Source organism: Salvelinus fontinalis, chromosome 29 (assembly GCF_029448725.1).
Source record: "Salvelinus fontinalis isolate EN_2023a chromosome 29, ASM2944872v1, whole genome shotgun sequence".
In the NCBI taxonomy this organism is placed as follows: Eukaryota; Metazoa; Chordata; class Actinopteri; order Salmoniformes; family Salmonidae; genus Salvelinus; species Salvelinus fontinalis.
In genome coordinates, this window is record NC_074693.1 from 20,536,792 (window position 1) to 20,549,945 (window position 13,154).

Sequence of the window (13,154 nt, forward strand, 5' to 3'; positions counted from 1 at the left end):
ATCAAAGAGTCCACGCTGGAAGGAACCTCCCGGGAGAGAATCTCATCTTTAACCTCAGCGTGGAGTCCCTCCAGAAAACGAGCGAGCAACGCCGGCTCGTTCCAGTCACTGGAGGCAGCAAGAGTGCGAAACTCTATAGAGTAATCCGTTATGGATCGATCACCTTGACATAGGGAAGCCAGGGCCCTGGAAGCCTCCTTCCCAAAAACTGAACGATCAAAAACCCGTATCATCTCCTCTTTAAAGTTCTGATAATCGTTAGTACACTCAGCCCTTGCCTCCCAGATAGCTGTGCCCCACTCCCGAGCCCGACCAGTAAGGAGTGATATGACGTAGGCGATCCGAGCTCTCTCTCTTGAGTATGTGTTGGGCTGGAGAGAGAACACAATATCACACTGGGTGAGAAAGGAGCGGCACTCAGTGGGTTGCCCAGAGTAACATGGTGGGTTATTAACCCTAGGTTCCGGAGACTCGGAAGACCAGGAAGTAGCAGGTGGCACGAGACGAAGACTCTGAAACTGTCCTGAGAGGTTGGAAACCTGAGCGGCCAGGGTCTCAACGGCATGACGAGCAGTAGACAATTCCTGCTCGTGTCTGCCGAGCATTGCTCCCTGGATCTCGATGGCAGTGTTGCGAGAATCCGTAGTCGCTGGGTCCATTCCTGGTCGGATCCTTCTGTTATGCTGGTGAATGAGGACCCAAAAGCGACTTAACAGAAACAGAGTCTTTATTCCAGTCTTAAACAAAAACGATACTCCTGGATCTATCTTAGGTAAATACAAAACAGGAAAACTGTAATCCTCTCGTCAGTAGAGAGGAACGACTGGAGACGCGACCACTGACTGCAGGTCGCTTCGGGAAGGCACAGGTCGTAGCTGACATAGACACCTGCTCACACGCAGCATCTGAAGAAGGCAAAAACACGACAGGGCGGAACAAGGACACAGAACAGCAAACATCAAACAAGGATCCGACAAGGACAGAAGCGGAAAACAGAGGGAGAAATAGGGACTCTAATCAGAGGGCAAAATAAGGGACAGGTGTGAAAGAGTAAATGAGGTAGTTAGGAGAATGAGGAACAGCTGGGAGCAGGAACGGAACGATAGAGAGAGAGAGCGAGAGAGGGAGAGAGGGAGGGGGAGAGAGAGGGATAGAAAGAGGGAAAGAACCTAATAAGACCAGCAGAGGGAAACGAATAGAAGGGAAGCACAGGGACAAGACATGATAATCAATGACAAAACATGACAGATACCGCTTGTTGCCGATGTCGTCCGAAAGACCATCCAGGCGTTGCTTACGGAGCGCTCTCCGACGTTATTTGTTTAACTTAGGGCAAGTAAATTGGCTTGTTCCAGTAGTAATGAGTAGAGTTGTAGTGACGTTTTGGGACTTAGAGATTCAGTATCTCTATGGCTTTGAATGCTTCAAAGTAAAAAAATAAGAAAAAAATGATTTAATATATTGTTTAAATCAATAATTAAAAAAAAAGTAGAGTTGTAGTTGGGGGCAGGTAGGCTACTTGTTCCAAAAGTTAGAGAGGGCTGTGAGTTATTGTTCAGGAGAGGGACTGTAAGGGTTTTCTACAAGGACCTTGAGCATTCCCTTCAGTGGCAAACTATTGTTGGGGGAGGGGTCTATAAATGTGTCATAAATGTGAGGATTATTCCATTGCCATTTTGTGTGTCTCAATCCTAAATGTCATGAGGTGTTACTCAATTTAAATGAAGGGAAGTTACATTGTGAGAAACATGATTAATCATATCACCTTTATAAATTATTTTAAAGGGTTAATGACCTTAGGTTTGAGCATCTGTGGTCTCCATTTCAGAATATCCAAATTGACCTAAAATGTATCATTGGTGTTACTACTCTTACAAGTGGCACAATATTATCACAATGGTAAAACCTATATAAAGTATTTAAGCTGCCATAGTAGTTGATTTAGAATGAGAAGAAGTACACAAATGCATTTCAGTAAATACAAATAGAGAAAATGGAAGTACATGTTTTCCAAACTCAATGGATTACTTTACAATAATGGATTAATTCAGTAACCAAACATTTCATTTAGTCATTCATGGTTACAGGTTCCTGTAAATCCATATATCAAGGTAGTCTATGCCCCGCCCATACATGTGCAGGTAAGGTCAGGTAAAAAGGGTGAGAACAGGCAAGTCTCCTTTGACAATCGTGTGGTTGAAGAAGGATATGCTAGCACTGCTGCTGCTGCTGCACTAAAGTCATCTGGAACGGCTTTGACAGAAATCTTGGGATTATTGTTGATTTGAATATTAGATTGGCTAGATTAAATTAAGGATATAGACAAGGTGAACATTTTCAACCATGAACAGATTTCGAAAGTGGTTTCACAAACCTAAGGTAAGTGTCTTTTTATTTTATTTAACCATGCAAGTCAGTTTAGAACAAATTCTTATTTACAATGACAGCCTACAGTGGAACAGTGGGTTATCTGCCTTGTTCAGGGGCAGAACAACAGATTTTTACCTTCTAAGCTTAGGGATTCAATCCAGCAACCTTTTGGTTACTGGTCCAATGCTCTAACTACTAGGCTACCTGCCACCCATCACAATCTTTTGGCCCTATCAAATGTCTTACTCTTTTTTGGAAGATTTTATTCAAATCTAATCATTCATAACCCTTTATTATTTGAGGTATTTTAAGAACAAAATATATTCTTGCATTTCCTAGCAGTTTCTTTGCCTTTTTTGTGAGAAACATGTTTCCCATTATTTAAAAAAATGGAGCAACTATAATCTTATAAACATTAGCATTACTATTCCATGTAGAATATCCTGTATTTGAGTCAGACATGCTAGCAGTAACTTTTTTAAACTTCAAACCAGTGGGATGTCCATGTTTCCTCTGTAAACACGGACATATAAGCTGCTGCGCAGCTAATTACAGTAAGGGCTCCTTTGTTGATGGCTGGTGTGGCTTTGTAATAGAGACACAGCTTATCACCTCGTTCAATAGCTCTGCTTCTTGGCTTTTTTCAGCTAGCCACAAGTCATACCCCAGGGGCATTGTTCTCTCTCATTTGTTGAGCTCCTTTTGTTTGTCCAAAGTGTAGAGTCTTACAGAAAAAAATATGTACTGTTACTCCCTCCTCAGTCCTTTTACCGTAAAAAATGTGATTAGTCTATTCAGTCTTTAATTTCTTAATGTTACACTATTTGTTTGCCTGAAGAAATCGGACCAACAATTGCTTGCCCAGTTCTACTGTGCTGATGAAGAGCTGAGCAAAGTGGCTGCCAAGCTCAACAGCCTGAATGGCAAGAACGAACCCCAACGCTGTGCCCTGCTGGTCAGCCAGTTCCGCTCATGCCAGGTAAAGAAAGGGTTATATCCCAAATGGAACCCTATTCCCTATTTGATGCACTACTTTTGACCAGAGCCCTAAAGGCCCTGGTCAAATGTAGTGCACTACTAAGGGAATAGGGTGCCATTTTGGACACTGACAAGTGAATCATCATCACTTCCTCTTATTGTAATGATAAAAGCATCAGTAGTGACCTTTAAGATAATGATTCACAAACTGTAAAATAGTATGTGCTATCTTCAATGGGATTTCAATTCCTCTTCTTGGATTTACAACAGGACAATGTGCTGAGCATCCTCAACCAGATCATGAATGAGTGTATCCCAGGCGAGAGAGCCAACCGAGACTTCTATGTCAAGTTCCCAGAGGAGATCCAACAAGAGAACCTGGAAGGCCAGCTGTGGTTTGGAGCTGAGGTACTTGCTAGCACAATCTTATCTTGACACTTCAGAAGTTCATGTTTCGGCGACAGCATAATAGAACAATTGCTGGTCATAGCGATTTTAGCTATCATCTTTGAAAAGCTGACTATGTAGAATAACACATTTATGTTATCTCCCTAGTGTTTGGCTGCTGGCTCCATCATCATGAACCAGGAGGCTGAGAGCGAGGCAATGCGTCCCCTAGCAAAGGAACTGACTCGCTGCATAGATGAAGTACGGAACATCGCCCGTGACCAGGCTCTTCGCAATCGGAACATCTATACAGAGCTACTGTGCCAGGCCTTGAGAAAATTTGACAACCTGTTTGCAGGTTTCGAGTTCAGGTGAGACGGTGAAAATGATATTTTACTCCCACAGGAAAAGTGGGTTTCATAGCGTAACACACTCACTCTATTTTTCCTTCTGTACCTCAGCTATGTTTCAGCCATGGTACCAGTCAAGTCCTTTAAACAGTATGACATCCAACAGGATGTCACTGTGCTGTTCTGTGAGACCGTGTCCAGGTGAGAATGTATACATAGTTCTCACCTATATATGCTTCCTATCAGATAATTGTTTTATTAATCTACTAATAAATGTTACTAAATCACTTTTCCCCTCATCGATTCTGTTAGGGCACTAAAACGGGGATATATCACTCAAGACATGATCGATGACTATGAGCCTGCACTCATGTTTACAATCCCACGATTAGCTATAGTGTGGTGAGTGTTCTGAAAAAACTCTCCAATAAATACCTTTTCAATTGTCATTTTTATTGTACAGTATTTTAACAATCTACGTCCCTACAAATTCTCAAACTAAATGCCATATGTCTGTCTAGTGGTCTAATGGTGTTTCCTGATGGCCCCATGAAGCTGGATGGTGAGTTGGAGGACATGTCTGAGTTATTCAGGCCCTTCCACTCTTTACTGAAGAAAATTAGGTACAGTACCTCCATTTCAAAGCCCAGTTTTAACAATAGCGTTAGTCTTGATGAGGTATTTACAAAAATCAACATTTTGGTATATGAACAGGAATCTCCTGCGCACGCTCAAGGAAGAAGAGCTTCATTCGTTGGAACGCAACCTCTGTGTCACTCATGAAGAGGGTTTGGTTGCCCGCCGCCGTTCTTCAGCCATACCACATTCAGCCATCACTCTGGCCCAGCAACTGGAGCATACCATGCATGGGAAGCAGGGGGCAAAGTCCCAGTCAAATGTTCCTCCTCAGGCATGTGTTGTGATGGAGGAGGACAAGGAGGACAACCCTTCCCTCCTGCAAGCTGAACCTGGCCGTTTAGAGTGGGACCCAGAGATTGAGCTGTCATCCTCCATGCAGGCTGACATCACAGAGATGGAGCTGCTCAGCATGATGTTCTACCAGGCGGGAGATGAGATGTCCAGCTTTCTGTCCCCAACATCTAGCCAGACTTCATCTCCTTACCCCCAGAGGAGGGGGGCTGCCAGCCTCACCCCCAGCCCCATGGCCTCTCCTCTCAGGCTCCGCAGGGCTGGGAGCAGAGTGTCGTCTGGTGGTTGGTCGTCTGGTGGGTCAAGTGTAGACAAAGAGGAGAGTGTCTTCTACATGGATGACTTGGACGGGACACAGAAGCAAGGCTATTCCCTTCCTAACTCCCCATATCTGAATATGAGGCGGAACATGTCTTGCCCTTCTTCACAGTGGACCAGCTTGTCCAGGAAGTGTGCGGAGGCAGCCCTTCAGCGCAGCAAGAACTGGCCCAGCAGTAGCAGGCTCTCGAACCCAGACCCTGGGGCTCTCTCTGTCCCCCCCATCTACCTGAATGGGGAGGGGTTGAGCCAGAATGTGAGCCAGGATGTTTTAGAGATGGCAGAGCTGATTGCACTGAGGATGAAGGGGATGAAACTCTCTGCAACTGTGATCAATCCCCCATCTCCCAACCTGTCTACCTGGACTGAGAAGGTGAAAGAGGAAAAAGATGACGATGAAGATGACGACGAAGAGGATTCACAGCTGCAGTCTCTGAATGAAGGGGCCACATACTGCCAGATCAGCCCCTGTATCTGCCTCCAGTGCCCCAGTCTGCATATATTCCCACCAGACCATGACACCTATGGCTGCCTGACTCCCCAAACCCAAGGTCCCCCCTTATCTGCTGTTAGAAGCCCAGCTCTGAGCCCCAGAGAACAGGGGAATGAGAGGAGCCATGTGCTAGGACAACGGTTCTCTTCACTACAGGCCAAGGGTCAACAGAGAGATGGTGTTCCAGCATCTGTTGCCTGCCCCAGCCTGACCCAGTGGAGAACCAATGGAGATGGGAAGGCTGAACAGAGAGTGGTAGAGGCAGAGCCAGAGGAATACACCCTGTCTCAGTTCAGGTAAGTGCTAACCTCATACTTGCTCTAGTTTGAATGACGTAACCCAAAAGTTGATAAATTATACTACTATTACACTACTATAAACCAGCAGATTATACTATTTTCTCTAGTGGCACTTTATAAATGACTGAATTTTTATAATACATGACAATAACAGTTTTAGCCTAGTTTTCAATGACTGAGCAGAACCTAATGTTCCCTATGTCCCTTACTTCTCTCAGCTATCAACCCAGCAGTAATAACACAGAGGGGTTTGAGCATCCTGACATCCAGTTGGCCTGCCACAATATCCGATCCCGTTTCAATAGCAGCGGTGATCTCCTTCACCGTCTGTTTGTATGCATCTCAGGTACAGTAGGTCCTCATTGTCTTTCGCTTTGTCAATATTGTGAGACATTTGCTAATTTTTTCCCCTTTAGATCCTCGTTATTAGCCACAAATGTTTTATTTTTCACAAAAAAACAAGTTTGACAGGCCCACTACGCAAAAAAATTAGCGATGAGCTATTAGTGCTTTTTGAGGTCGTTTTGGTTTCGGTTCAATAATTAAAAAAATTATCACGGTTTTCAATGCACAATGCATTATGTGGGTTGAATGCTGTAACAACACTGAATAAAACAATTAATAAAAGTCCCATGATGGTAGTGACTGTCCATTTATTAACCATAATGTATTCACATTACTTTACTTTCATAAAATATTTCCGTTGTTGTGTATATTACATTTATTTTATTTGATGACTTTATTATTTCATTCCAAGTCATCCTCTTTATAGAGCTTCTACCTATGCTGTCTAACAACTCCCTACTACATCGCACAGTTTGGGCTTGATTTGATTTATCTCTAGAGAAACTGCCTGTTGGGCAGAAAAAAACAGAACGAAATGGCATTCAAATAATTTAACCAATATTTCGGTTAATCACTCAACACTACTAAAAATGGACCAGCCCATCTGTCAATTGTCCGAAATGCCAGGTTGGCCAGTCTGCCCCTGTATTATGTCATACATTATCTGGATATGCCTATCCCTCTGTTTGACATAGCTCTTACATCATAAGACTGAGGGGACAAGTGATCTTAGTTTCTGATAATGTATCAACTCTAACCAGGTGTTGCAGACCAGCTACAAAGCAACTACTCTAGTGACCTAAGAACCATATTGAAGACACTCTTCCAGATAATGACGACTAAGACAGTTCTTGCAGAAGAAGACAAGCAAAGGAAAGGTACTACAGTGCTTGGGCATATAATGTGACATAACCATGACACGAGAGATTCTACACTGCAAAAAGTTCAATCTAAGCATGCTTAAATATCTTATATTGAGTGATAACTCACTTTAAAAAAAAAATCTTACCAAGCTAAATTATCTAACATCATTGGCAGAAATGTTTTCTTATTTTAATCTAAAAGGGCTTTTCTCTTATTTTAAGAAATGTTACCTTAATCATATTATTTGCAGTGTCCGTAGACCACAGGTTGGTGAAACATATGTTGTGGACAGGCTCGTGGTAATGGCTGGAGCAGAATAGGTGGAATGGTATCAAATACATCCAACAGATAGGTTCCATGTCTTTAATGTCATTCCATTTGCGCCGTTCCAGCCATTATTATGAGCTGTCCTCCCCTCAGCAGCCTTCTGTGACGTAGATGCATCCAAAATCTCTCGACTCCCAGTTCAATATGGTCTGTGTCCTGTCTCACCAGCATCCTTAGGCCTGAGTAACAAGGCTCTGGAAGACTGTGCCTTGTGTATGGAGTGGCTGTCCTCCTCCCCATCGATGGAGCAAGATGTCCAATGTGAAGGTGATGTCTCCTTTTGGTCTTGTCATTTTAACTGTCCCTATTATAATTTTCTAACCATACATCAACAACCTCAATCACATGTAGCGCTCCCAAACTGGGTTCCTGATGAGGCCTGTAGTGTCTGCACAGCATGTAACGCCCCCTTCACCTTAATACGCAAGAAGCACCACTGCAGGAGCTGTGGCAAGGTACCTGTAAATACCCAGACAAGGGTACCATATAATCACCACTCAACAGTCTCACTTCCAGCCATACAAACAGTCACACACAGACTTGTGAATAATTTTGAAATGTATGTCGTCTCAGATCTTCTGTTCTCGCTGCTCTGCCCGCTCAGCGCCTCTACCGCGGTACGGCCAGGTCAAGGCTGTGAGGGTATGCACCCACTGCTACATGTTTCACGTCACGCCATTCTGCCCCTGGAACAGCAACTGACTCAACCCTGGCCCTTATTATTCTATCAATCCAACTGTTTAAGGTAGTTTACTAGTTTATCAATTAAATAGCCATTCACAATGTGGTACCTGTTTGTGTCTTTTAGATGTTGAAACATTTTGATACTCTTACTATTACACATGTGGAGGACCTTCAATCATTTGTATTGAATAATATTTTATATTGAGTGTTTTTCTTTCTACATCATCACAACTGGACACTGATATGAGTGAAACCTCTCAGAATGTTTATTACTTTAAGACGAGACAGATATTTTATTCTGCTTCAATCCTTGAGTTGTAGCCACACCATCTGATTTCACACACATATACAAGAACAAGGGTGCTTTCTCACATTACTTAGGAGTGGTTGACAATGTCAAACTGAGTGAGAGGGATCATTAGATAACAATACCATTTCATTCAGCGAGCAGTGCTTTCTTTAACCACAAGTTCACGAAGATACAATATAACTGTTGTGTTGCACAATATCCACTCATTTGAATTGTTAGGCAGCTGGGCACGTACAGCTTAACTTTCTTCCGTCCTACTTTTACATTGTCAGCAACCTGGTTGGACAATTCATTGTACTCAAAAAACACATCAAGCATCTCCACTAGAAGATCCATCAGACAGAATTACCATTAAAAGTAACAGTGAGCAATTAGCCCTCTGATTAATTTTCTTCCCCCAAAAACAACTATTTCAATCATGAATAACATCTGAAAGATAAGAGCTGTAAAAAAAGAAAAAGCACATTCAAAGACTTCCAAGCATTTCAAACAGAACTGATTTTGTCAACTCAAGCAGGACAGAACAAGCCCTCCCCCCAGTGTCCCCAATGTAAAGGTTCAGACAGTCAAGGGAGACTTGACACAGAACGGCTGACTGAAAAAACAACCACCCCATTACAAAAGCCCTTGGTACAACAGCAGTGCAAACCATTAGCTTTCTTTAACTAAACCACTTATAGGACTACCCTCGAGGACACAAGACAAATCACAGTAGCCTCTTAAAATAACATATTTCAAATTTGCTCACAAAATATCTGTATTGTATATGAGAGGATCTTGTCATCCAAGCCAGCTAGTGGCATGCTTATTTTTTGTTTAGATCGAGGACACAGGAGCGTTTCCCAAGGCAGAGGAAGTGTGGTCAGTGGCAGGGACATCCAGCCTGGCCTCACAGCAAGCTGTTTGCAGACCAAGCCTTCATTACACCACAATGCAGTCCCACTGACCTGAGCAACTGCTTCAGAGACCTGGGATGGAAAAACAGAGCAGGCTGTTAACGAACACTTGCCCCAGACTCCATGTCTAAGATAACACAAAGAACAATAAGATACATCGACATGCTTCAGTCTGTGGATGGCAGATGCATTTCATTACCTACTAATCTTCTTAAACGTCAGCACTACAGAGATGGAAAGGAAATCTTGTCAACTTGATTCATCTTAATGTGATTATCAAGGATTTGGAAGATCTCCTGAATGTTGGGTACGTATCCTGACTGCAGCTTGGACCAGATTGGTACATCTAAAAGGGAGTGTAGAAAAGATAGGAGACAAAGATGTTTACATATAATTTAACTTAATTTCATCATCACTGAATTAGTTGTGTACATCCATGCAAAGTGAAGACAGTGTTTTCAGTGACCCCATTCAACTCACCATTTAGTGTGATTTCAAATGCACCGGTGGACAAGAAGTGGGTCTCCAACATGTTACTGAGGAAGAATGTCATCAGGCACGAGAATATCTGGAAGACAAACAAGTGTGTTTAGTCAAAATCTATTGAAGTTGAAACCGTAAAACCTCACCTTATTTTCTTGAGTCCACGTCCATGCTCTGGGAGTCTCCAGTCCAAGCATAGCGAAGGGATTTTGTCCACTGACAACCAGGGCAATGGCAAGAAGTTTGAAGTAGGAAAATACATTTCCGAGATATCTGGTGGAGGGCAAAAACAGTGGTGATCAGAACACCAAATAAACACCAAAATAAATATGTTGGCTACATGGCAATGACGTGCCATCTTACTTGTTGATGGTTGTGGGAGGGTAATTTTCCCCTTCTATGCGGATGTCCGGGTACAACTGGCTGATAGACCGGGAGTACTCCTGGAACACCTTGTTATACCCTCAGGAGATGCTGTAACACAGAAACTGGTTAGAAATGTGTGTATTTGACATAAATTAGGTACCTTTGACGTTATATTTAGGGGCTCCCGAGTGGTGCAGTGGTCTAAAGCACTGCATCTCAGCGCTTGAGGCGTCAATACAGACAACCTGGTTCGATTCCAGGCTGTATCACAACCGGCCGTGTTTGGGAGGCCCAGGGCAGTGCACAATTGGCCCAGGTTTGGCCGGTGTAGGCCGTCATTGTAAATAAGAATTTGTTCTTAACTGATTTGCCTAGTTAAATAAAGGTTACATTAAACAAATAAAAATAATACTGTGCCACCAAATTCCAGACTACCAGCCTGCATATAGTTAGTTACTTCAGGTAATATGGCTGTTCTTTCATTCTATATTAAGAGCCAAAAAGGCTGTATATAGCGAGGAGGATTAGCGAGCAAGCTCAGCTAAGAACTTACTAGCTAACTAGCTAGTAGCTAGCATCAAACAATGTCCCCAAACGATCAAATGGCTAGTTAGCATAAGCTAGTTAACATTGACTAGCTAACTGCACCTGCTACCTAACGTTAGCTAGAAAAACAGCTACATAAGAGAAAAAACGATAATCTTACCAAAACTGGAATTTCAGCACTGGCCCAGTGTAGAGGGCCTGCTTGCTGAGCCTCTGTGGGTCGGCATCCCGCAAACGATCAGCCCCCATATTCAGGCTGTCAGAGGCCTGCGCTGGGTGTTGAGTCATCATGGACCTCCCGACGTAAATGTCTTTTACAGTAACAACTGTGAACAGCAGAAGCGCCGTCAAAATACCCGTTTGGCTATATTCTGCCATTTGAAACGGGGTTTAGGGGACCAACGCCCCGCTTTACAGCCAAGTCTATCGACTGGCAAACTACTATACACCTGACAGTTTTCTTCTGACTCGTTTCCACTGGCAAGCGGCTACAAACTGGCTAGCTCAATTAGCAGCCGCGTCACCCGCTTCCTGTAGTCTGTGCACCACATCTCTGATATGCTGCCCCCTGCCGGAGTGGATGCATCAATATTAGTATGAATACGTTATACTGTATCTCTAATTTTATGGATACACTGTACAGTGCCTTAGAAAGTATTCATACCCCTTGACTTATTCCAAATGTTGTTGTGTTACAGCCTGAATTCGACATGGATTAAATCGTATTTGTTTCTCAACCATTCGCACACAATACCCCATAATGTCTAAGTGAAAACATGTTTTTAGAAAAGTTAGTAAATGTATTGAAAATGAAATACAAAAATATATAATTTACATAAGTATTCACACCCCTGATGTTAGAATCACTTATGGCAGCGATTACAACTGTGCGTCTTTCTGGGTAAGTCTCTTAAGAGTTTTGTACACCTGGATGTACAATATTTGCCCATTATTATTTTAAAAATTCTTCAAGCTCTGTCAAATTGGTTGTTGATCATTGCTGGACAACCATTTTCAAGTCTTGCTATAGATTCTTGAGCAGATTTAAGTCAAAACTGTAACTCGGCCACTGAGGAACATTCACTGTCTTCTTGGTAAGAAAGATACAGCATAAATTTGGCCTTGTGTTTTAGGTTATTGTCTTGCTGAAAGGTGAATTCATCTCCCAGTGTCTGTTGGAAAGCAGACTAAACCATGCTTTCCTCTGTTTATTTTTTATCCTGAAAAACTCCCCAGTCCTTAACGATTCGAAGCATATCCATAAAATGATGCATCCACCACTATGCTTGAAAATATATAGAGTGGTACTCAGTAATGTGTTGTATTGGATTTGCCCCAAACATAACACGTTATATTCAGGACAAGAAATTAATTGCTTTACTAAAAATAATTCTGTATTACTTTAGTGCCTTAGTGCCTTGTTGCAAACAGGATGCATGTTTTGTAATATTTTTTATTCTGTACAGGCTTACTTCTTGTCACACTGTCAATTAGGTTAGTATAGTGGAGCAACTACAATGTTGTTGATCCATCCTCAGTTTTTTCCAATCCCACCCATTAAACTCTGTAAATGTTTTAAAGTCACCATTGGCCTCATTGTGAAATCCCTGAGCGTTGTCCTTCCTCTCCAGCAAACAGAGTTAGGAAGGACACCTGTATCTTTGTAGTGACTGGGTGTATTGATACACCATCCAAAGTGTAATTAATAACTTCACCATGCTCAAAGGGATATTCAATGTCTGCTTTTTTATTTGTACCATCTAGGTGCCCTTCTATGTGAGGCATTGGAAAACCTCCCTGGTCTTTGTGGATGCATCTGTATTTAAAACTCACTGCTCGACTGAGGGACCTTACAGATAATTGTATGTGTGGGGTACAGAGATGAGGTAGTCATTCAAGAATCATGTTAAACACTAGTATTGCACACAGAGTGAGTCCATGTAACTTAATATGTGACTTGTTAAGCACATTTTTTTCTCCTGAACTAATTTAAGCTTGGCATAACAAAGGGGGATGAATACTTATTGACTCAACATATTTAAGCTTTTCAATTTTAATTAATTTGTAAAAAATGTACTTTGGCATTATGGGGTATTGTGTCTAGGCCAGTGACAAACAAATCTGAATTCAGGCTGTAACACAACAGAAGGTGGAAAAAGTAAAGGGGTGTGAATACTTTCTGAAGGCACTGTAGCTTTGTATGCAGCT

The 13,154-nt window shown here is 42.4% G+C and overlaps 2 protein-coding genes across 2 annotated transcripts; one reads left to right on the top strand and one right to left on the bottom strand.

The window, feature by feature from the left end:
- The first annotated feature begins 2,266 nt into the window (after nt 1–2,266).
- LOC129827599 (lateral signaling target protein 2 homolog) lies at nt 2,267–8,363 on the top strand. Its single transcript, XM_055888584.1, has 13 exons — nt 2,267–2,379; nt 3,209–3,349; nt 3,619–3,756; nt 3,904–4,106; nt 4,197–4,286; nt 4,398–4,487; nt 4,607–4,708; nt 4,800–6,122; nt 6,344–6,471; nt 7,232–7,348; nt 7,830–7,928; nt 8,013–8,116; nt 8,235–8,363. Exons 1-13 carry the CDS (start codon nt 2,344–2,346, stop codon nt 8,361–8,363), a joined length of 2,700 nt encoding a protein of 899 aa, XP_055744559.1. The 5' UTR covers nt 2,267–2,343.
- A 226-nt stretch (nt 8,364–8,589) lies between these two features.
- On the bottom strand, nt 8,590–11,460 carry selenot2 (selenoprotein T, 2). The gene is made up of 6 exons (XM_055888585.1): nt 11,107–11,460; nt 10,398–10,508; nt 10,181–10,307; nt 10,032–10,119; nt 9,751–9,897; nt 8,590–9,623 (listed from the first exon to the last, which is right to left on the bottom strand). Exons 1-5 carry the CDS (start codon nt 11,322–11,324, stop codon nt 9,776–9,778), a joined length of 666 nt encoding a protein of 221 aa, XP_055744560.1. The 5' UTR covers nt 11,325–11,460; the 3' UTR covers nt 8,590–9,623; nt 9,751–9,775.
- Between the last annotated feature and the right edge of the window lie 1,694 nt (nt 11,461–13,154).

Excerpts from the sequence above, each read along its gene's own strand:
- LOC129827599 (XM_055888584.1), top strand. The coding sequence starts at position 2,344 with ATGAACAGATTTCGAAAGTGGTTTCACAAACCTAAG. Across the intron at positions 3,757-3,903 it reads AGCTGTGGTTTGGAGCTGAG|TGTTTGGCTGCTGGCTCCAT; the intron begins GTACTTGCTAGC and ends TTATCTCCCTAG. Across the intron at positions 7,929-8,012 it reads GCAAGATGTCCAATGTGAAG|CGCTCCCAAACTGGGTTCCT; the intron begins GTGATGTCTCCT and ends AATCACATGTAG.